Genomic DNA, 23866 nt, shown 5'->3' with positions numbered 1-23866 from the left:
TTTTGTCAAAAAGCCTTTATTAAAACTACAAACACACAAACCAAAAAAAAATTACATGAAAAGGAACTTTATACATTCATATATATTTGATATATTTACTGCTTCATACTGCATGTCACTGAGGCAGGACTGTGTTTTTCCAATCACATTGGTTACAGGTTTACAAACATCATGTAATGAAAGCTCCTGTTAAGGTTCTGTGTTGAACACTGCAGCCCATTCATGAGAGCCTCAGTAACTCAGCACAAACTTACGAGAATTCATAAACTATCTGAAAAGGAAAACCTTTGGCATCAGCACTGACTGTCAGAGAACTTATTGCCAAGAAGGATGACATGACAATGACAGCTGTTCAGCGCCCACCTTCTTACAGAAGCCCAAACAGGACAATACTAAAAGCTCACTTTCCCTTCTTCACACGTCCTATCACTGATAAACTGAAATCAAGACACAAACAATCTAAGAATGCTGCATCTCAAAGGGCAATTGTGGATTATAAGTGCATATATTCTTTTTATCAAGAGTGAACATGAAGGTCACCAGATGGCCACAGCTGGTGGCTGATTGGTTGGTAGCTTTTGATGACCTTCATGGTAACCTGAATTACTCATTGTACTTTCTTCATACAGCAAAAAGTAGCGACAGGGTGCAGCAACACTTCTAAGGCCACAGTCTAAATCTGACCTGTAGAGAAATGTGACAAACCTTTCCTTCCTGGGCTTTAGCAGTAAGACAGTTATCTGGAGACTTTTTCACATTTAAAAGGAAAACAAAAATACAAAAATATATATGTTCAACAGAGGAGCTGGAATAAAAATGACAAAGTGGGGAGAATGAAAAAAGATAGACGTGTTTATAGACATGATATAATTTTATATATACACACATACATATCACATGGAAATCTGTATACAAGGTTTTGTACAAGTTCAAATACAGGTAGCAGTTAAGTGGCAGAGGTGCTTTGCTTCAGAGTGAAACAATCAGACAACACTGGTCTCAAGGCTTTGTACTGCCACGGTAGGGCAGGTGCCACACACACACACAGACACAGACACAGACACAGACACATACACATACACACACACATACACACACTCACGTAAATTCAGGTGGGCAGTGGGTGGACTGCACCTGCAGTGTGTCAGGGTTGGACCAAATGTTGGTTTGCAGTTTGCTGAAACCCCGATAGTGCAGTTAGGTAGCACATATTAGGGGCCATTTTAGGAGGGATGTAAAAGATACCCTGTGGAGTTTTCTCGTAAACAAAGTTATGTTTACATTCAGCGTTTCTCACAAAAACACTGTTTGTAGGCCTGATGGCTGTGTTGAATGCATTCCTGCTCTGCAAAGGCAATTTTAGACTTTCTAGAGCCTGCATTGTTTACATCTACTATTAACTATACTCCCTGCCTTTGTTGATACATTACTGTGTTTTAAAATGTGAAACCATTAGGAGGAACATGTCGCCTTGTTGACCACTCAAGCATTCAATACAAAATAAATAGTGACCTACCCATTTAGGGCTGTACCCAACTCAGGCTTATGTCTGTCAGACGTAAGAATATTCAACGATTTTCCATAAAAAGTTCGTAAGTTTAAACAGGGCTCAGAGGGATGTTCAGTGTGACACTGACATTCATGTAATATAGTAAACTAGCTAGCGGCGCTAACAACAGATTTAACTGTGCTACAACATTTTTGCTGACACTAGATATCAAACAAAAGCCAGAGACTGTGTGAGTTGTAAATTCACCACTGCCAAGCAGAAGAGTGAAGACAATGTTATCTCAGAGCCTTACAGTGCAGAGTTTCTCCTTCTCTGTGCTGCTCCATCAGGACTGCAGCTGTCTGTACCAAAGAGTAGTGTCAAAGTCAAGAGTGCTCGCTCCACAGCAAATCCTGCAAGGCACAATTAATAGCCACAAAAAAAAAAAAAAAAACTCGACTTGAAGCAATCTCATTTGACTGATGGGCCTCTGACTGACAATTCTTAACTTTAAAAGGGGCACCCCTAAATAAAACTTTGCTCCATACTAGTGGTCACAACCCTAAATCTAACCCCAACTCCACAGGGTAGCTTTAAAGCAAAAAGAAAGACAATGGGTCCTAAAGGTCGTGTCACACAAGTATTAATAAATATAACCCCGAATTCTCTGCTAAACCAACAGATCTCCTAAAGATGTTTGTGGTTTATACAGATATTGATAATTAAATTGTTTTTTTGTTTTTTAAATCCAATAATATTATATTACTTTTTTAGTTACTTTAAATTAGTTTTACCTAACAATTGTTACCAACAAGTGTCATGGGCAGGACATTTTACAGTTAAAAATAATAATAAACTTCACTACTCTGTTGGACAAACAGTGACACCATTCCAAAAAAGGATCTTTGGTTTTTCTCTATTTCAATTTTTGTTATTTACCAGCTGATGAATATGCCAACACCAATCTATTTACAATGAGCTAACATCTAACATCTACCAATAAATCTGCCTGCACCATTTATCAGTCTCACATTGGCTATTGAAACAGCTAGCCTGATAGCTAGCTTCTGCTGCTGCTAATAATTGAGAATTCTTGCTCTGCCTGTTTTTTGTGTCACCAAACTGCAGAAATGAATTGAAACAATGTTACACATTGTATTGGATCAGTCAAGGGCTGATTTGTTGAAGAAATCTGTGTTTTTAGAGTCAGGCGAGTGTGTCATTGCGGTGTTAGTACTATTTCAGAGATATTCAAAAAACGTGAAAAAAAGAGACCAATAACCGCTTGACTGTTTTTCTTCTATGCCATGACATTAATGTAATGTAAAGATACTATACATCCACTACATCAGTGGTTCAAAGATCTGAGTAATGGCCTTGAAAACTCTGCATCCTTAAACATGTGTCTTGTGTCCCATATGTCTCTTCCCTTTAGCTCACCCACGTGCAAACAGAAAACCTGACATTAAGGGCAAGCACAGCTGCAAAGCTTCTGACAATAAGTGCAATAGCCGTTTCAAGTTGGAAGAAAAGATGAAGGGTTTACTGAACCTGGTGGAGAGCTGCAGCCAGCTGGAAGAGGAGCTGAACACTTACAGGTGCCACACCAAGGTGATGGAGGCCTCAGAAAGAACTTGACCTTACAGGTATGAATAGTGCGCTAGCCCCAGGGCACTCCTTTACTTACAAAAATAAATATTTACAAAACAACATAATATCCTGCTGAGGGTGGATGTGGTGGGGGTTTCAGTCGAGGCCGTTGGTCAGCTAAACAGAAACCTTTTTCTCCTGTCCTCATTGCTTTTGATTGTTCAACAAAGTTCTATGAAAAACTGTTTATATTTCAGAAAATAATTCTTGGTTTCCAGCATGCTGCTGCAGCAGGTGCAATTGGGTCAGATTGTGCTGGGATGATGGGTGGGGGAATCAGATGACTTTGTAGGTCAGGTAGTCGCGGAGCGGCGTGGGAATGGCCAGGTTCTCCACCTGCTGGGTGGTCATTACCCGGCGAAGAGACATCCTACACAAGTGCTGCAGGCTGGCAATGCTACGAGGACACTCCCAGAAGTGCACACTGCCATCACGAGTCCTTCAACAGACAAACAAACAAAAAAGAACGATGACAAATCAAACACTGCGCTTATGCATTAGAACCACACAGCCAGTTCTGCATAAATTTACAAACCAAAAGAAAAAACAGCTATGCACACATCCTGCCCATGGTGACTGCAAGCAGGGATAAAACATGGAGAACAGGTTTCCTAGGCTGCTCTATCATAAGACAGATGTCAATAAGGTGTGACTGAGATAACATAACATGACCTGTGTGTTAAACATGGTGTGTGCCTGTGCATGTGCAAGTGCCTTACCCAGCAGCAAGGACACTTCCTTCAGCGGAGAAGGCACAGCAGAGGCCATTAGAGAGCGAGGCAATGGCCTGAGGAGCCCTTTCCTCTATGCTCCAAAAACGAACCAGCCTGCGCAGAGACAGAAAGAAACACAAGGTTACGGCTATAACTGTCCAGACTGCATGCAGTAGAAGCGGAAGAAGAGGTGAATGATTGCATTTTGGGAAATGTAGGATCCAGTGTGTCTTGAGTTTGACACAAACTAGGCATTAAAAGTCAGTGTATGATGATATGTCTCTGCTGCTTTAAAGTGGACCATTCTTTTTAATCTGTCTCTTGTGAGACTCCCATTAAACAAGACTGAAAATCTAACACAAAAATGCAAAAATCTTGGGCAGGAAAAAAACAACATGCCATTGATTTAGCCACTCTTACGGCATGTTCAGGCAGAGGCATTTTAGAGGCAGTGCAATAACATAAAAAGTCAATGGAAATACACAGGAGAGAGCAGGGTGGCCTGATTTGACGCAACTGCATTGGTAGGTAAAAAAACAACAACATTTCAGTTACAGCGAAGAATCGGATCCTGGACCTTAATCTTAAACAAACAGAGAAGAGAGGAAGATAAAAGGAAAGACTGGAGGGAAGTAACACAACTGGACTTTTGAGTTATGAGTGGGTTAATGGTCAGAGACTGAGCTGAAGACAAACACACAGTGAACTCCAACAGACAATGCTGGTGCGTACGCTGCTAGCTAGGTTACAGCTAATGTTTGTACAGTTGGCAAGTTGTCAGGGGTGGGTTAATACACACTGGAACAGGCCAGAAGTCAAATTAACACAGATGACATGACGTGAAAATCTGCTTCATTTTTTGCCTTCCCACAAGTTCACAGTTCTGGCAGTGTCAGAAATTACTGAAATTTACTTTTTGACTCACCAGCCCAGGGGACTAATAGATGAAAAAAATCCATCAGCCAACACATTTTTTACTAGCCAAAATAATAAATTGCCTTTTTGTGTCACAGATACATTTGTTTTGGTGAATTTCATGGAAACCAGGTATTATGTTGAACAGACACTTACAGATGAGGCCAGAGCAAAATTATTTTATATGCAACAACTTCTCTCCACAACCGCAGAAACATTAAAGTTTCCCTCTGGTAAGCAGTGAAGCAGTGTGTATGTCTCAGGCTTTTACTGTAAAAGGTAGGCTAAATAAAGCGGAATGAAACTAATGTGCTGCTATTGACAATATGGGAGTAGGGCTGGGCAAGATGACTTAAAACCAACATCGCGATATTTTTAGGCTATATCGCCATACACAATATTAGGGCTGTAGTCAACCAAAGAAAATCTTGGTCGACTGAAGTCATACATAATCTTCAACCAATCAATTAGTCGTGGCGAAAAATAAATCTGCACGTTATATTTACTTCTGCGGTGGTGTGTCTGTGTTAGTGATGTCATGAGAACAGATACTCACGATACCTTTCGATTCCATGATGAAAAACACCCAGCAATACTCACTTTTTTGAAAAACCGGAAGAACCAATACCAACGTAAGAATCGGTGCTATGACTCTTCCGGAACTGATGGGGGCAGTTTAGCCATATAACGTTACAGTCCATGCCTACATTCAGAGCGAGGGGGTGATGAGGAAGAGAAAAGAGCGGCTGTCTGCTAAAGCCCACATTCAGAACTAGTCACGGCCACACTTTAGGCCAGAAAATAGATCTGCTAGCAATATATGCAGTTTTAAACACCACTTTGTCTGTTTATTAATTGCTTTTAACTCGTTCTGAATTGCTTCTGAACAGTCTGTGCTCCGTGCGGAGCTTTGTCCGGACTCCGGACATCTCCCTCTCTCCCCCAGCCCCTCCCCTGGGAGAGAGTCGGGCGGTCTCCTATGAGCCCAGCCTTCAAGACGTGCAACACTCCGTTAAATGTCATTCAGTTCATCAAAAAATATCCCAATTAAAATCAGTAGCATAATAAGCAGATATGCTCCATGTTATTTTGTTTAATTTCAACAACACAGAGAACAGCTTGAACAAGCTGCGTGTGGGCTAACGATCAGGTATTTCACTCTCAGCAGTATGTGACTGCGCATGCGCGTCTAATTCCGAAACACAGCGGTTGGGGTGCGTTTGATTTATTGTACTGGGACGTTTGATTTCCACAACTGGAACACGGGACATCAAAAAACGCCGTTTGCACCGGGACAGGACAAACAATACATGAAACCAACGAAATTCCACACATTCTTGTGGTTGGCTCAAACGCTGTCAGTGTGATTTTATTAGCAAATATTTAAATAGTTTATTGAGTTTACTGTGGATGTTGATCAATGTTTTTTACAATGAAAAATAGGTAAAGAGAAAAAGAAAAAATACAAGTAATATCAATCTGTTGACAAATGTTATTTTATAAGCAAATATTTTAATAAAGTATTTCTTGTTTTAAGTACATGGAATCTTAGGATTTTTTTTCCCTTTACTGTGGTATCGACTTTGGTATCGAGAATCGTGTAATTTTACTGGTATCGGCACCGACTACTGAATTTTTGGTATTGTGACATCCCTAGCCTGTGTCACTCTGCAGTTACACCTTCAAAATGCTAGTCGGCGGTGGAGGACTCTGTTAAGTGCTGTAAAGTTTAGTTGATTCAAAACACACATTAAATATGGCTTAATAGAGACAATTTCAAACACAAGTACGCAAATTGGCTTCACTATAACTCGCAGCATTCACAAAGACTTGTCTTTATCTGGACACATTTTCCCCACCAATACAACATGCTAACGTTAATAGCGCCAGCCTATCGCATTTTACATTGTATAAATTAGCCTAGCAAGAAGCAATCCTTTCCTCTTCTCGTATAAAACCAGGGACAACAGCAACATTTAACAAAGGTAACAGTACAGAAACAGACAGGAGGTCTGCGTTAGAGGGTGACATGGGAGTGGATTTTCATTCCTGTCCCATCCCACTCCCACAAAAATAATCCCATCCCGTCCCAATCCCATGAAAAAGGAAAATAAAAATCCCGTCCCGTCCCAATCCCACAAGAATGACTCCCGTCCCATCCTGCTCCTGTGTTGTGTTTCAGTTACAGTAAAAAAAAAAAAAAAAAAGAAAGAAAAAAGTCTCTCTTACGCTCAACTCTGTTTTCTTCTCCGCCTCGTCTCCCCCTCATGAAGATTGCACTGTGTGTGTGTGGCCCATAGCCCCGCCTCCCCCACAGAGACAAAGACACTCGATGACAAGAGCTTTCCCTCCGTTCATTACGCTAAAGAACCAACTCACCTGGCTGCCAGATGATGCATGGCAGTGAACGCTCTTGTTGTCCAGTCTCTTTGGTGGAGAGAGACGAGGAAAACAAACACGCATGAATATGGCAATTAATCCCTTTTAATCTACCGTGCAATTAACCGACTTGCATATCGCGACAGGCCTAATTATGATTCCCAGTCCCGCCCGCTCCCGTTGACTTTTTTTCCCATCCCGTCCCAATCACGTGAAGAATAGTGAAACTGATTCCTGTGACCCGTGGGACTCCCGAAAAAATGTCAGCCTCTAGTCTGCGTCACCGCGATGCTGAGCGTTAAGGGTGGACAAGTACAATGTTGTGCAAACAAAGGGGGAGCATGTCCCTCCTGCCGCAGGAAATAATGGATTAATCCTGGAAAGCTATTGATGTAGCACTTTTCTCCTTATGAAAGTAACACAGCGATTATTCGACAATGAGAAATTGGTCGGACAAGAGCATAGCGACCAAATAATCGACCAGTCAACCAGGAGACTACAGCCCTACAAAATATATATCCTGATACTTTGAAATCTCCTCTGAACCACTGTAGACTAAAATACAAAAACAATTAATGAACTACATGCCATATAATGAAAGTTAAATAAAGCAGCTACTGTCATAATAATGTGAAATAAAATACTGTTACAATAAATATAAACATTGTTAGAATTAAATAAATCAAAGCGGAACCAGAGGCAGAGGAAGAGGAGCAGCAGAGTAGTGTGCCCCTAAATAACACCATTTGAATTAGCATTAGCACAGTCAGCAATAGCTGCAAATGTACTGTGCTAACCAACAGTTAGCAAGCTAGCATTCGGGTAATCTCCACTCCTTTGTCCAAATATGGTCACTTCTGGCTCTAAAATGTAAGATGGTAATGGCCAAAAACACAAACTACATGCTTCAAGTGGGTGATGTCATGGTGGCTATGTCCAGTATTTTATACAGTCTGTGATTATGTCTTAGATAGCATGAATGTGATCAGTAACTTTATTACTAATCTACCCATTAGATTTCTAGTGATTAAAACTGACAGTCAGATCATAGATTAGAACATTAAAAGATTCAAACAACAAATCTCATTGCAATGTGGGAAGCAGCTGACAATGTATCTTTCTATGGATGGAGAAAAAAAATCTGTTGAATCTGTTCGTTACTTGTATTTTCTCATCTTACAGTACCTACAATACACACATTCCACTGCTGTTTAAAAGATTCTGGCTGGCAGTGTTTTCCCTTCAGTGGGAGGGCCGAATTGGTTTTCTTTTTTCCCCATAACCGCCATTTTGCAGAGCTTCCTCCTGCCTCTCTCCTAAACATATTTTCTGCCAACAAATGAGCACTCGGCCAGCCAGCGGTCAGAATGATTAATAGCTACCTTGTGACAGTCATGTGACCATTCCAAACAGACCAGCATACAGTAGCTCTGTGCTCTCAAGCCCCATTAAGACTCATGACTCCTGCAAGATTGAAAAACAAACGGCAGCAAACAGAGAAGCTTTTCTGCTGCGCTGTGCTGTTTACATATCAGCCCATGTGCACTAATAAGCATCAGAAAAATGCTTCAGAGTGCTAACATCCACTCAACAGGCACAGAGCTGAACATGTGGGTTTGTCAAGGTTCATACTGAAATTACTTCTTGTTCAGGATTTGTACACTTTGAAACATTAGGGTTACAAACAGTGCACATGTTTATCTCCAGCTGAAACATTTATGTTGATATATATCTAACCTACTAGAACCGATGGCTTGAGACACGCAATGTCCAAGAACAGTATAAAAAATATATATTTTATATATATATGTTATGATCATTTTTTTCCCAGGGTTTATATTTAAGTCAACATCTTAACCATTTTCCTTGAACAAGATCCCCCATTTAAAGAACAAAGATCAGTTGTTACTCTCAAAGCAATTGGGGAAAGCAATGACAACCCAACCCAGAGACCGAACACTAACAGTAAAAACACAAAAGCAGACACTGAGATAGATGTTAATGAAAAAAAGGTAAGTAAAGAAATTACACATAACCAGTTATGGAACATTACTTTAACTCTGATGTCATTTAGTGTCGTACCTGTCATCCGTAATGCTGGCAATGTGGCGGCCGTCAGGGCAGAAGCTCACAGAGCGAACCCAGCGGTCATTTGCCCCTCCAGCAAAAATAGGTGATGGAGGAGGGAAGAGATGGCTAGACAAAAAGATAAAAGCAAGAGCTCAATTAATAACAGCATCAATTTCTGGGTTAAAAAAGAACATTTACTGTTTAAAAATGGTGAAGCTGTTCTGCCTTTCACAGATATAAAGTTTATACTTTGCAACTGATGAAACAGCACATTTATTCTCTTGAAAATAAAGAGTTGCAATGATGCACAATTGCTCAATTCTGTGCAATTCAAGGTTTTGCAATTACAACCTAATGTGATCTGGTATGACCTGCAGCTGATGTTAGCAAAGATATAGATAGACATTGCTGTGCAATTGACTTTATTGAGTCACTTTACTGACATCATTACTTTTGTGCTTTGTTTTAACGTTCACCAGGGCTCTATGCTAACCTTTTTCACTAGGAGCACAGTGACCCCTAACTGAAAATTTTAGGAGCGCAAGCAGAAAATTTAGGGGCGCACACTGTAAATGGACTTGCAACGCAAACATTCATTCATTCAAATATTTGCTTTCAATTCACAGTGACACATTTTATTGTACACTTTAAAAAAAGCAACATCAACAATACAGCTGCAAGCATCAATGAGGGGGGGGCAAACAACATGGCAGGGCAGGGTGTGCGTTCCGTTTCCGGTTTGGTGCGATCTGAGCTACGTGGCTTGCAGAAAAATAGACCTGGCGCGTAACTCTGACGAAGCGGAGCGCCGTGGCACTGTGGAAATAAAGCTATTCACTAGAATGGGAGCGTATCTGCTACGCTGCCCAGCGCAGACGGAGTATGTGGAAACTGTGGGTTAGACATTGCTCACTGTCACCTCTCACTCGCTAGAAGTGACCCACCCCCTTTAAACACATTGGCCACTAATAGTAACCCCCACTGGCCCAAAACAAATACTAAATCAAACAGTACTCCAGTATTAAAGTTAACACAAGTCTACATCTAAGGGTCTTAAGCAGATCAAGGTTTCCGCACCTTTTTAAATATAAAATTCAAGGACTTGTCAGGGGCTTTCCAGGCCCAATTCCCTAAAATTCAAGAATCCAACACTGCACAGTTTGAGACATGGATCATAAGTAATAACTGAGAATTAGTGGACTTTACAGAAGCTCCCAAAAAAGGCTTGAATGTGTGAACTAGAGATGGGCATTTTAAGTAGTTTTCATATGTGAGAACTCACAATAACTTATTATATATGAAATACTTCCAAACATCAGTCCTCTGCCTGGTCATCGTTCTGCCTGTGATGTTAGCTTAAGTGATGTCTGACTGAAAAGGCTGAATGTTTAGCTGCGCACATAACATTACATAGTCAAAAGAAAAAGAAAAAACTAATGTGACTATATGTTAAACGAATACTGACAACGTATTCGAGGGCTCGAGTACTCATCCCTAGTATGTAGGTTTACTAATTGTGCCGTGTCACAGTGATGGCAAACCATGTGGTCTCTTGCCTTCTCTGACACAGCACAGAAAAACAATAAATTGTGTAAGCTGAGCAACTCCGACAGAGAATCTCTAGTCCCACATAAATTCAAGCACTTTCAATGATCCATATCTATTTTCAAAAACTTTTAAGGCCTTGAATTTTCTTCTCAAATTCACAAACTTTTAAGGGTTTTCAGGACTCATGGAAACCCTGGGCAGATGGAAACACCACCTGACAACAAAGCATAGTCAATCCTCTAAAGAAGACCATGAGGTATGAAAGCTCCAGGAAAAGCCAGTAAGTGGACCTTTAGTCAAGATTTCTTTTGTTCCAAAATACAGTACTTGTATTGTGATCATTGGCAGATAGAAATATTGAGGGTACTCCACCCTAACCTGTATGGCTATGAATAATAAAGGATTCAAGGCGAGCAAAGTTTGTTTTTTTCATACCCTAATTCCAGCAAGATGGTGGCCTTATGGTGGTCCCACACGATGACCCGGGTGTCATAAGAGGCGGTGGCCAACAGCGCCCCATCTGGTGAAAACTCACAGGACACCACATCATTGTGGTGCCCCTCCAGCTTCCGGATCAAGGTGTACTTATCCATGTTCCATAGGAACACCTGCAACGTGAACAGAGGACTGTTATAGCCCATGGAATGATTTGGACAGAGTATAAATGTGCTACTGAACACTTATCATTACTATATGCATATAAAGCATTTAGAACTAAAATTAAGCAACAGGAATTAAAACAGAATTAAAACAGTTATACTCAAGTTATGCTCAGTGTCATTGTTATGCTTTGTAACCTTTTACCAGGCCGAACAAACAAAAGAGCACATGCTACACAGGCAGCAAGGCTATGTCAAAATGCAACACTACACCTACAATGGCAATTATTATTAACATCTTTATGATAGTATTTAACTACAACATCATCATTTAAATGTATACATCTTTTAATATGTTATTAAATGTACTAAATAAATACTTCTATTATTTTAATAAAAAAAGATCTACACAAAAAAGAGAAAATAAAACAAGTAGTAACTTAAGGTAACATAAAGTTACTCCACTGGTTTCCCCTTTCAGAGTTTTAGTTCACTGTGTTTACAATAGGCTCACACCTCCGGCAGAAGCCTACGAAGAGAGACAGATACTGCAAGAGAAAAGAATATTTTATGGCCAAAGGGTTGATACCTCTGGCAAAATACACATATGCACACACGCACACACACACACACACACACACACACACACACACACACACACACACACTGTACAGACACATACACACTGATAGAAAAGTAATAATGTGAGGAAGCATTTTGCTTGTAACAGTCAGCCATGGTCAGAATTTTAAATTTTCGCTCCAGGTTAATTCATCATCGAAAAACTACATAAATATAGAACTTCTGCACCTTGTCAATCTTTGATTGTTCAACATTGATAATGCTGTTTGTGACCAAATGCAGTCAATGATCAACATTAAGACCAATCCAGTCACATGCAGACTAATGGTTCAGTTTCTTGAGCTAGTTTCTTCCTCTTTGTACCAGCTAGTTTTCTAATTGAGAATAAAAACATTTTCTCCGTTGAATTTCTAATGTATTTTTCATCACAAATGTGCTGATGTAGAATTGTGGATGAAATACAGTATAATTTATTGCTGTTCCACTGTTGCTGCCAACAGCAGAAATACTCATATGGTTGTTATGAAAACACAAAAGCCACAGAGGAACTGAAGATGGAAAAGTTACAACATAACTGGCCAATTTGTTGACCGTTTTGCTCAATAACAGGTTGGTTCTTGTTTAACTTTTAAGGCAACAGCTGACATTTGTAAGATACAAGTGCTCTGCAAAGGCACAACAACACATACTTATTTCTCTTATATCAACAATAATCTGAAAAAGGGGGTTGGTGTAACATTTGCAAAGCACTGGAAGCTGCTAGCCATCACTGACAGTGAAGGGAGGGGGCAGGATGTTTTTTAAACTGCTGTGGCTTGCTGTAACTTGCCATTAGCAGCATTACAATGCTACACTCTATGCTACAAGGGAAACATTTATACTGACAGTAACAGAAATCCTAGTAACAAAAGAGAGGCTAGAGTGTGCAGACAGTGGACGGAGCTACTTAAAGATAGGGGTGGGAGAAGAGGGAGTGGGTTTGGGAGAGAGGTGGGGGGGGTGAGGGGGGTAGAGGGAGTATTAAATAACCAGTTTAATGACAGTCTTAAACTGAAATTAAAATAAATAGAGGAACTGCAACAGCAGAGGTAGACAGACACGGAGCAGCACCTACGTACAGACTGGTGCCAGGCTGCCCCTGGCCAGGCCTTTGGGCATTGCGCACTGTGCGTCCCCGGTTTACACCGGCTGCTCAAAATGTCAGCGCGGCGCTCCCTTCAAAACCAATCACACACTGAGCTCTGCCACCACCTGTGACAGGGAGAGCAAGACACACACTGTAGGGACACACACAGCCTAATAAAGCTACCACCATGTCTACCATTACAACCATGTTCAGATTGATCTAGAGCTGCAACATTGTAGATAAGGTGAACTATTGGTGGCCAGTCTATGGATTAAATATCCAGAAACATGCCTGCCATAAGGGCTGCAAAAATAAGGGAAGTCAATTTAACATGTCATAAAAGAAGGAAGTGTTTTTTTCCTCATCTGACCTTTGATAATACAGATGAGGTCAGAATTGTTTTCAAAACTGCAAAAGAGTAATTTTCAGACGGTAATGAAAAACATAAGATTCTCCTGCTACAATAACTTAAATGTTTTGTTTGGTTTCCCCCACTTCAACATTAATACTTTTAGGAGGTATCTGAATATGATAATAGGTTTACTTCAGCTATGTAACAATAGTGAAAACAGTTGTCTGCTTTGCATGCAAACTTCAGAACACCAAAAGCCTTATTTTTTTCCACTGCAAACAAAACCAAACAGAGTCTACATGCAGATAGCACAACTTATCATGACACTGAGCGCAGTTTGCTCTAAGGTGGAAATGGGAGGGCAGGGCAGATAGGTAGTGTTTTCATTTATAAGCTGATTGAGCGTAACTGGTCACAAGCAATTGAGCAAAGATTAGCTAGCAATCCCATCAAAAGAGGTAAAAAGGAACTTGTGTACGTACTGCTTTGCCGGCGCCGACTGAGCACAGGATGGAGGAGTCAGGGGAGAAGGCGCTGCAGTACACCCAGTTCTGATGCCCCCGCAATACCTTCACCATGTTACCTACAAGACAAACAACATTGTCTCAGATGAAGCAGTAGACCATGTATTAGCAGCATGTGCAGCTGATTCTAACTGACCCATGAACAATCTCTGGAAGGAATGTAGGTCACACCACTAATGCTGTGCAAAGGGTCATCCTCCATGCATGGCTGAGGCCATATGCAGTAAGCACAGACCAGGGTTCACATGATCTGTGGATGCTTGCTGGTTAGTTTGTGGTTTAAAGCCGCACTAAATGGCTGCCTTTTGTGGTTCATGCAGACTATACAATACAGCAGTTGCAGACTCTCATCATGTCTGCATGCAACTATAAATAAAGACTACTAATACACAAAGATTTAGCTGGACTGTTCTTCACATGAACAGCCCCTGGATCTTTCGCCCACTTTTCAAAACTGGTTTTACAATTAAGAGAGCTAGTATTTCCCCTGTCAACAGCATGCTCTGGGTTCAAGAAACAAAAAGGTCACAGAGTTCTGCTTCATCTCTGAGGTGAAAACAAAAGAAAAAGGTTGAGTTCAAGTAAAAACTTTCCATCAGGAACAGCTCGTCTACATACCATCATCTTTGAGGTCCCACACACGGAGGGTCTTATCTCTGGATGCAGACACCAGCATGAGACTGCCATCAGGAGCAAAGGTCAAGTCTCGCACTATATCAGTATGGTCCATCAGATTCAGCAACAGTTTTCCTGTAGGAAGCCATCAAATCAAACACAGGATTAAAGAAGACCTTATCCATAGTGCAGTTAAGTTTAAGAGCTTGTACAACTTCAAAATGAAAATGTTTGTGATGCACAGCAAGAACTCCATTCCTGTTCCAATATTTCATTTTGACCCACATTCCAAAGAAAGGTCAAATTCAAAATAAAAAAATTGGAAGCCCTTGTACAGACAAGTCAGAACTAAACCATTGCTTTCTTCCAAACCTATTCATTAACTCTGTGCCAATGTTGTTACTGTGTCAAAAATAGGGCTTTATAACCTTCCGTAATGCACGCCTTTCTTTTGTGACTTCGTTTTGTTTTCAAAGGTACCTGTTGTTGTGACATTCTAGAAAGGAATGCACAGAATGTGCTCTGGAATATCACTATAGAAAAGCAGGTGCAGCTGTTTTTTTGTTTCGGAAAATAAGAAAAAATTAAGGAATATAATGTATTAAAGGCACAGTTCACACCAAAATCAAAAATTTTTCATCTTACTTGCAGAGCTATTAACCATGTTTTGGTATGAGCTGCTGAGTGTTGGAGGTATCAGCCGTAAAGATGTCTGCCTTCTCTTTCATTATATTGGAGCTAGATGGCACTCTGCTTGTGGTGCTAAAGGCATGCGTGCTTATGACAGCACAAGATGTAAATCTTAATGGGGTTTTCCTTGGCTGAGCTGTAATGTTAGCTAGCTAAGGAGGGCTAAGTGAGCTAGCAGTAGATGCATGTGTCATTCTGCGTGCTACATTTCTTTTTCTTAATCTAATTTAGTCTAATTACCAACTAGTAAAGTTGAAGAAAACTACTTTTAATATACAAAAATGTGTCCTCACCAGTGTAAACATCCCAGATCTTGATGCGACCGTTGTTGAGGCCCGTTGCCAGTAGCAGCTGGTCCTGACCGAACTTGAAGCGGTGCCACTCGATGTTAACACAGCGGCTCTGCTTCTCTGGCACCGAGGAGCCGAAGGCCAAGCCCCACACTATGTCACCGCAGTCGATGGTGTGCTCGCGGGGCTCACTGCTTGCCGGGATGACCTGGCCTCCGCCACTGTTCTGACGCGACAAACGGCGGGGGCTTGAGGCATTGGTGGCCTCTCCATCTTGGCCCGCTGAACTACAGCAACAGAGAATGGAGAAATATACAGGAGGTGGTCAACAAGAGACAGCCCAGTTTAGTCACGCTGCCACACTTCCAGTGTTTTTCCCTGCAGCACCACACAGCAAGGTAAAGTTGTTTACCTTGATGATGTGCTGGAGGTGTGTTACTCATAAACCATAGCTGCCTTCAGTGCTTTTCAGCTCACTGTGGCTTTTTGTACTGTTCCTTCCTGCTTGTTTGAAACAGACCCACTGGCCAAATAGTGCAAAATGTGTCCATACCTGGTTCATTAGATGCGTTTTAATTGAAGAAAATCATTAATAATGAAGCTCAGCTAACTTTGTGATAAACAAGTTGCATTCCTATAACTTCATCACAATAATAGCAATCCTGCTGGTTTTGAAACAGAAAGCTTTTAATGGGAAGCAGCACCGACAGGAAAGGTTAAGTTTGCTTTAGTAAACTGAACTTAACACAGCTGCAATATGACTGAAAGCAAGCAGTAAAATAAGGCTGCAATGTGAAAACACAAAGAGGAACACAGGAGTGAAACTAAACTCTGAACCCAAGAGATTCACATAGAAGCTACAAAAGTACTGAGAACTAAACACAGGAAGACTTTTGAAAAACAGCTTTCTGTCTTGTCTCCAGCACAGAAACTGTGACCAGGCAGCAGCACAGCAGCACGGCTCAGGGCAGCTATCCTCTGCTGCCAGGCTGCAGTCGAAACAAATGTCGTAACCATTTGGCTTGACGTTGCATTTTAACAGAGGTACTAGTCAGCTGCAAAGTTTCGTGTTTTTTTTTTTTTTTTTTGCCACTGCAGGAAAAAAAGCAGCTAACCAGCCACAGCCTGTTATTTGGGAACAACAAGCACTTGTTCTACAGACAATTTCAAAGTGTGGCTCAGAGAGTCACAAGGCCTTATTGAGTGGAAAAAGAGCCTGTAAAGCAGAAAGGGAGCTGATAATAAAAGCCACATGTCCTTGGAACTGAGGAGCACCTCTTTGTGTACATTCTGCTCTCTCTGTTAGGCGGGGTGGGTTAACCTTCTGAGGGCCAGAAAACGGCTATAAGTTTCTAGTATTACACAGATTTGCACCAATGCTGTTTAGAGCTATGTGACTTATTCACTGAGCAAGCACATTAAATCATGACTTGGTTTCATACAACAGCTTTACCACTACTCCTTAAACAGTGCAGCTAAAACAAGCAGAGGTAACATTCTCTGGAAGCTCATGCTTTCTGCTCCTCCAAAATGTTTCCACACCTTATCCTATCTGGATAAAATGTAAAATATACCCACCTAAAAGTATGATTTAATTAAAGTGTAGGTAATTCATGTTTAAGAAATAATTCTGCCCACTGCCTGGACAAGTGGCACAATACTAAAAACACCAAGTTCAGGTTCCTGTTAATCTCAGGGGAATTTGCTGCTCTACCAAATTCCAGTGATTTCCCTAACTGCAGATAAGCGTACTTGAGTTTGAGAACAGCCCACAAGCAGGACGGCTGGTGTCCTTGAGATGTTATGGGCTTTCTTTTTGAAGCAAACGTTGTAAATGTCGTGGAGTTGTGGTGTTTCATGCTAAAGATTTTAGCTTTTTATAGTCTTTTTTAGTTTTTTTTAGTCCTGTGAAGTCAGGCTGCTGAGCCACACTGTGATGCAGTCTGCCAGCACACTCTTGATGATACATCCAGCTTGAGTTCCCGTACCGAAGTACAGACTCTACTGTGGCTTCTTAAGAATGCCCTTAAGGCCAAAACACACCAGCGGCGTCATTGACGCGCTGCGGGGCATCAACCGGATTTCTATTGTCTTAAATACTCTTAAAATAACTTTAAATTCCAAAATAAATAGATAAATAAAACTGGTGTATTTATGATATCTTTGCTCTTCACAACATTAACAGACAGGTTGTTTAGTAAGGCCACCACAGGGTGATCATTCATCATCATCATTGTCACTTATCAATCCATTCACCCTTAATATAATTATTAATAATAATTAAATGTGTATAATCATGTTCTAATAATCACATTTGCTACATTACAGTACTGGTAGTTAGAGCAGATTGCATTTTCAAATGATACTTACAAGTTCTTCAGGCATTTTGTCCAGGGAACGAGCCTGACAATGCGATGCCCCTGAGACCAAGCAAAGTAGGAACCATTGGGTGCAAAGGCTACTGTCCAAGCCTCGCGCCCAGACTTCTGGTCGAAGGGAGCAACGGGCACCAGGAGTTCACCAATGAACTTTGCCTTACCTGGGAAAACAACAACAACAACACTGTTACTCCATCTTCACCCATCGATCGGATCACTTATTAACACTTTACGGCCGCTTTGCTTGTTCAGGCAAACCCCCAGGAATTCCAATCCATCCCAAAGTAACCTCTTCGCTCACAGGCATATGAGTGGGCTTGTCACTGATGCAGGCATCTGATTGGCTACCTGTGCTAACCAAACCAGTTGTACAACAAAGTGGGTGGAAAACTTTACAAGATAAAATAGGTTAAATTCTCTGTTACTGAAATTAAGTCAAGCAATTACTTAAAGGCGTGTGAGCTTTATGAATAAACTGTCTACAAAATAAACAAATAGGAAAATAGTCGACAAATCTGCATTCTTGGTCCATACTTGACCTCTTAATATACTGACCTATACTTGCCCTAAGTCAATATGTATAAGGCAGTCAGGTATGAAAAGCAACCTTTGGTTAACATTTCCCATGTAAATTTTATAGATTCCAGAAGCACAACTACAGTCTGATAGAGACAATGTCACAACACCTGTCTCGAACACACAAGCAGCACAAAGTAGCATCAAAGATTTTTTTGCGTTTATACAAAAGAATAGGGTGACATTTTTATTACCAAATGTAAACAAATCAAAAAACTTTTTTTTTAAAAACACAGTGAAGTATTAGCAGACAAAAACTTGTTAGAAACGTGGACATTTTAACAATAAGGGAAAAACAGAATTTGCTCTAAAAGTTTAACTGTAGGCTTCTTATGTTAACGTTTAGGGCGTTTTATTTATCTATTTATTTTGGAATTTAAAGTTATTTTAAGACAATCACCCGGTATAGTATTAGTATAATTCATATACATACAAACTCTATACAGCTATTCTATACAGTTGTGTTATAAAGCCATGTAGCGTTGACCGTGCGAGCACGCACGTAGCCGACGTCTGTGTGACGCAAGATTATGAATCACTGAGTGTTGTGTGGGGGGGAAGGGTCTGACCCGACCCAGCGAAAATAAAATCCTTTTTGACCATTAACGTACAAAACAAGCGTGCGGCGAAAGCACAATAAACTGCAGTATATATATATTATAGGTTTATTAAACCATGACATACACTCCCGGTTTACTGCAACGGTGCCTATAATATGACAGACATTCCGCTGGCGCCTCAGACTGGAGCTACCGTTAAACTCAGACGCTAACGTTAGCTATAATGCTAAGCCCCGAGACTCGGTGTAGCCACACGGACCATGTAACCCTACAAGTCAATTGTACACAACAGAAATTTCAACAGCATCTTTGCTACTGAGCTGTTAGTGTGTGTAAAGAATGCTCACTACGGCCCACGACGGCGTGTTGTAGTGATAGACCGTGCAAGATAGCTGGTACGTTGTACCGACATTTTATTTTTCATGTTTTAACAGACCGTTAAAAATGTAATGACATTTACACTTACCTATATCATTTTCGTTTACAGAGTCTGGGAAGCTGGCCATCTAAATAAGGGCGCAGACCTGAGAGAAAAGCCAAGCTCAACTGGAAAATGAAAATTTATAGCGAATGAGCAGTAGATGCGGATTCAGACGGCGGCTTTTCCTCTTCTGATGTCTGCTGAAGTCAGTTGAATCCCTCCGCCTAGCGTTTCGGGTGAAGAATATAGTCGTCGTTCGGCTGTAGTAAGCGTCTTTTTTTCCTTTAGTTCCTCGAAAATATGCTTTACTGGTTAAATCTGTGATTGTGCCGCTCAGGTTTTAACAAGTTATTATAGTATTCGTCTATGTGTACTTCAGTACGGTCTAGTAGTACAATGGCTTCTAACTGGATAGCACCGAGCTATTTTCATCTACAGGAGGAGTGACCATGAAACCATGGGAGGGTTTTCATTAAACGTCAGCAAAGTTGCCATGGTAATACTATTAACTCCTCCCCCTCTTGCGTCTAAAGATTTTTTTTCTGAGGGGTCGAGCTTCAGCCAAAAATACTGGATTAGCCTCGCAGACCATATAACCACGCCCCATACAAAAACACGCCCACTTGAACGACGCTCTTACGGTGGCTGAGGAAGATCAATATACAGCAACAGATGAAAACAAATACATTGGTGGTGTTTTGGAATGTAGCGATTTTAGCAACTACTGAGTGGAAATAATGAGAAATAATGAACTGTTTTAGTCTAAGACACTGTTGGTTATTTATGAGAGAAAATTAATCAATTAAATACAGGAAAATATACACATAAATTCTGATATTTATCAGTATAAGTTTTATGTGTTATGAGGTGAATAATTGAAAGAGGGCAGAAAATATAAGATTTTCTTCATTCTGCCTCCCTTTCGTCATGGCTGTGTAAACTATATGGTGTGTAAACTATATGGATATGAAGATGTTAAAAAAAAAGGTTTTGTTATTGGAACACATTCATGAATTAAATAAACTTCAAGAATAACTGAAGACAAGTGCAGACTGTAGCGTATCATTCGCTCTGCTTAGAAGGTCATTAGCTGCAATCTGCTGTCCCTCCAGGACCTTTACACCTCCAGGACCCCATGGTAGGCAGGAAAGATTGTGGCCATCCCCTTCCACCATGGACACACCCCTCTGGCAGGAGGCTGCGGTCAATCAGGATCAAAACCTCAACCTAGTCCACAGACACAGTCTATGTGATATAAGATATGTCTATTTTTGCACATCTAGGGAGGTTCAACAGTAGCATGACTCCATTACAAAACCTTAACAGGAATCTGTGTGCATAATACTTTCAATGCTGTATTTAAACTGTACCAGTAAAGGGTTTATATTAATGTATCAAACTGCAGGAACTACCTGGAAAATCCAGATGATTTTTTCCCCATAGAACTCACTGTGCACCATTCAGGCCACATATTTATGTCTAGATCTGGGAGCAAGACATTAAGAGAATGAAATCCATATACAGCTGTTAACATTTTATAAATCCAGTAAATGTGTTCCTTGGTACTCCCCCTGAATCCTGATTCACTGAGGCAGTTCGATATATAATTACAATACGTAGAACTTTTGCCCCAAATCAACTTACAAAATATTATCTCAGCCCACAAACCTCAGAAATTAATACATGGAATGAAACAATTTATGAGGTGTACCAAATGGAATTAATAATACAGATAAGGAATCAAAGCTCTCTCTGAGGTGAGATGGGAGAGAGTTTAATAAGTAATTTGGAGCCGTTGTCCCTCTTGCCAAAGCAGTTTCAGGAGTTGGGAGCCCAAGAGAGGAGCCACTCACTAAATAATTAACCAACAGCTGCCACTCACCACACAGCTAAGTTGGCATTTATTTTTTTTAGATGCACCACAGTTCCAGCCAGGCAGTTGTTCTTTGTCCTCATGCAACATTTATTAAAAGTAGTAAAAAAAAACAAAAACAAAATGCTCGCACACAAAAAAAAAGGAGCTGGAAACACTGTAGTCGGTTGATTGGTTGACTGTTGGCAACTTTTAAGGTGGAACATGTACTAGAAATGTTACTCAAATGCAGTACAAAGTTGACAGAATCCATCAGCACACCTTAGATTTCAGTATGACAGCTTTACCATTCTATTAGGCCCTGTTTAGATGACAACGGTTTCTCTAAAAATGGAAAAGTCTGTCCTTTGCGTTTTAAAAAACTTCTGCGTTTATATGACAGCGTTATTGAAACGATCCCTGTTCACACGGAGCCGCAAAATCTACTGGAAACGCTGTAGTATGCACACCAGGCCAATGGGTGGCAGTGTAAATTTGCAAAGCAACGCCATGGCATGACGCCATGCGCATGCGCTGAAGCGCCTTCCTCTAAAACGCAGTGATTACAAACCAAAACAAAGAAGACACAATGCCGAAAGCATGCACAGATAACTTTGTCTCGATGGACGACGAGGTGGAGTTGCTACAGTAACAGATCTACACTTCACTTCAAATCAACAGGGTGAAAAGCACAAACAGAGCTTGGCATTGTTGTTGTGACGGTCAGCATGCCTAGTGACTGGAACCGTAATGCGCATGTGCGGAAAGTCTCCATTTTCAGAGGAAATGTATATTGCAAGTTTACATGACAACGGAGACGCTACCGTTTCCAAAAAGTTGCACTCTGGAACCCGTTTTCAAAACGTTGCGTTTTCAGGCACCCAAAACGCTGCTGTCATGTAAACGATCGGCCAAAACGCAACTAAAGTTTGCCGTTTTCAGTTGAAATCGTTGTCGTATAAACGGGGCCTTAGTTTTTATTGTCTCTCTTGGATGAAATATGCTTTTCATAGTGAGTAGATCTTCAAGCGTTTAAAATATAGACAAATTTCTAACCGGATTATATGAGCTGCATATATTCTAATCTTCACTTGGAGAAAACAAAAAGTGTCATGGGGCGCCGATCCTGCGGTCTGGAGCAACACTAAACCCCCGAGCTTGCCTGACAAGGACTAAATGCACAAACCTCCTATTTTTAAATATCCAATCAAGAGAGACTCTCACTGCAGTCTCTTCTATTTTGTTCTGAACATGTTGCTGTGTGACCCTGTTCTGTGGATGAGAAATGAGGCGCAGACTTCCATCTGTGTCACCAGTGATGAGGAAATACAGCGTGTGCAGGACAGAGCAGTGAGTGACAACAACCCCGCCCACATTTAAGAGTACTGTCTGCAGTGGAAACGCTAAACAGATAGGGTCTAGGTACCATGTCTGAAGGATTACTTTTGGCTCCAAAGGTACCATACCGAAAGTGTTTGGTGGGAACTCCACCTAACAAAGGTCCTACTCACATGTAGAAGCAGGTGTGGTGTTGAGTTCCAATGGTCTGGTGTGCTGCACTATCAAGCACCATCTGACACTACACCTAAGACTTAGAAAACAGAATATTTGTAGTTACATGTATAGGCAGGTTTGGCATAGCAGCGCAGGGTTGCATGAAGTTCTATTAGGAGTGGAACAAATTAGTATTCATGCACACCAGTACCTCAGTCGCCTTACTAGCACCTGACAAGTCCTCTGTGATTTGACTAAAATCTATTATGCTTACATCTACCACAGACTTACAGTTGTTACACAGGCATTAACGCATTATTAAGTGAAGCACAGGCGTGGCTCAGGTATGACACCCGAATGAAACACACATCACCTACACCACATGTGCATGACGCCTGTGTAACCATTAAAAGTCAGTGGCAGTTGTAGGTCTATCATGCAAATCAGAGTCCCAAAAAACCAATAAAAGTCAATCATTTATAGATGAGGTTAATATTAATTCATTCTCTTTGAGGCAGGGGTCAACTTGCAGAGTTCTCCTTTAAAGTTCAATGTTCACACGAGCTGGTGCAAACTGGACTTTACAGTTAGGCACATATCCTCAGAAGGCCTTTAGGTTTTCAGATACACCTACCTAAGGTAGACCACAGCACAGCATGTTTTATCATAATTATGATGTGTCCCCTTAATGAAATGGATGATTGTAACAAATATATTGTATACAAAATGTCATGAAAATGATTAATGTATTGATGTACTATGGAGGCAAATAAGACATTAGTATTTGAATTTTTACAGCCACTGAAAGCTTACTATTGAAATTTAAGCACCACTATATTTATAGCATTTGACTATGAAAGCCATGTATCTGAATTTACCTGTAATAAATTCAACTCTCTGAAATTCAATTATGAAACTGCTTGATTTCCAGTTTTAAAAGCTGTATTTAGGGTCCTATTACACTATCGTAATCCTAGGTATTCTTCTTCTTCTTCTTTCTTCTTCTTCTTCTTCTTCTTCTTCTTCTTCTTCTTTCTTCTTCT

At 40.7% G+C, this 23866-nt stretch overlaps 1 protein-coding gene across 1 annotated transcript; it reads right to left on the bottom strand.

The window, feature by feature from the left end:
• On the bottom strand, window positions 1–19896 carry wsb1 (WD repeat and SOCS box containing 1). The gene is made up of 9 exons (XM_050056166.1): window positions 19523–19896; window positions 17913–18081; window positions 15546–15829; window positions 14566–14697; window positions 13906–14006; window positions 11200–11372; window positions 9229–9342; window positions 3859–3966; window positions 1–3578 (listed from the first exon to the last, which is right to left on the bottom strand). Exons 1-9 carry the CDS (start codon window positions 19560–19562, stop codon window positions 3416–3418), a joined length of 1284 nt encoding a protein of 427 aa, XP_049912123.1. The 5' UTR covers window positions 19563–19896; the 3' UTR covers window positions 1–3415.
• Between the last annotated feature and the right edge of the window lie 3970 nt (window positions 19897–23866).

The sequence above is a fragment of the Epinephelus moara genome, chromosome 2 (assembly GCF_006386435.1).
Source record: "Epinephelus moara isolate mb chromosome 2, YSFRI_EMoa_1.0, whole genome shotgun sequence".
Lineage (NCBI taxonomy): Eukaryota > Metazoa > Chordata > Actinopteri > Perciformes > Serranidae > Epinephelus > Epinephelus moara.
The sequence above is the reverse complement of the archived record's forward strand: the minus strand, read 5'-3'. Positions and strand labels throughout refer to the sequence as shown.

Excerpts from the sequence above, each read along its gene's own strand:
- wsb1 (XM_050056166.1), bottom strand. The coding sequence starts at position 19,562 with ATGGCCAGCTTCCCAGACTCTGTAAACGAAAATGATATAG. Across the intron at positions 15,830-17,912 it reads ACAAAATGCCTGAAGAACTT|TTCAGCGGGCCAAGATGGAG; the intron begins GTAAGTATCATT and ends CTGTTGCTGTAG. Across the intron at positions 14,698-15,545 it reads GATCTGGGATGTTTACACTG|GAAAACTGTTGCTGAATCTG; the intron begins GTGAGGACACAT and ends GGCTTCCTACAG.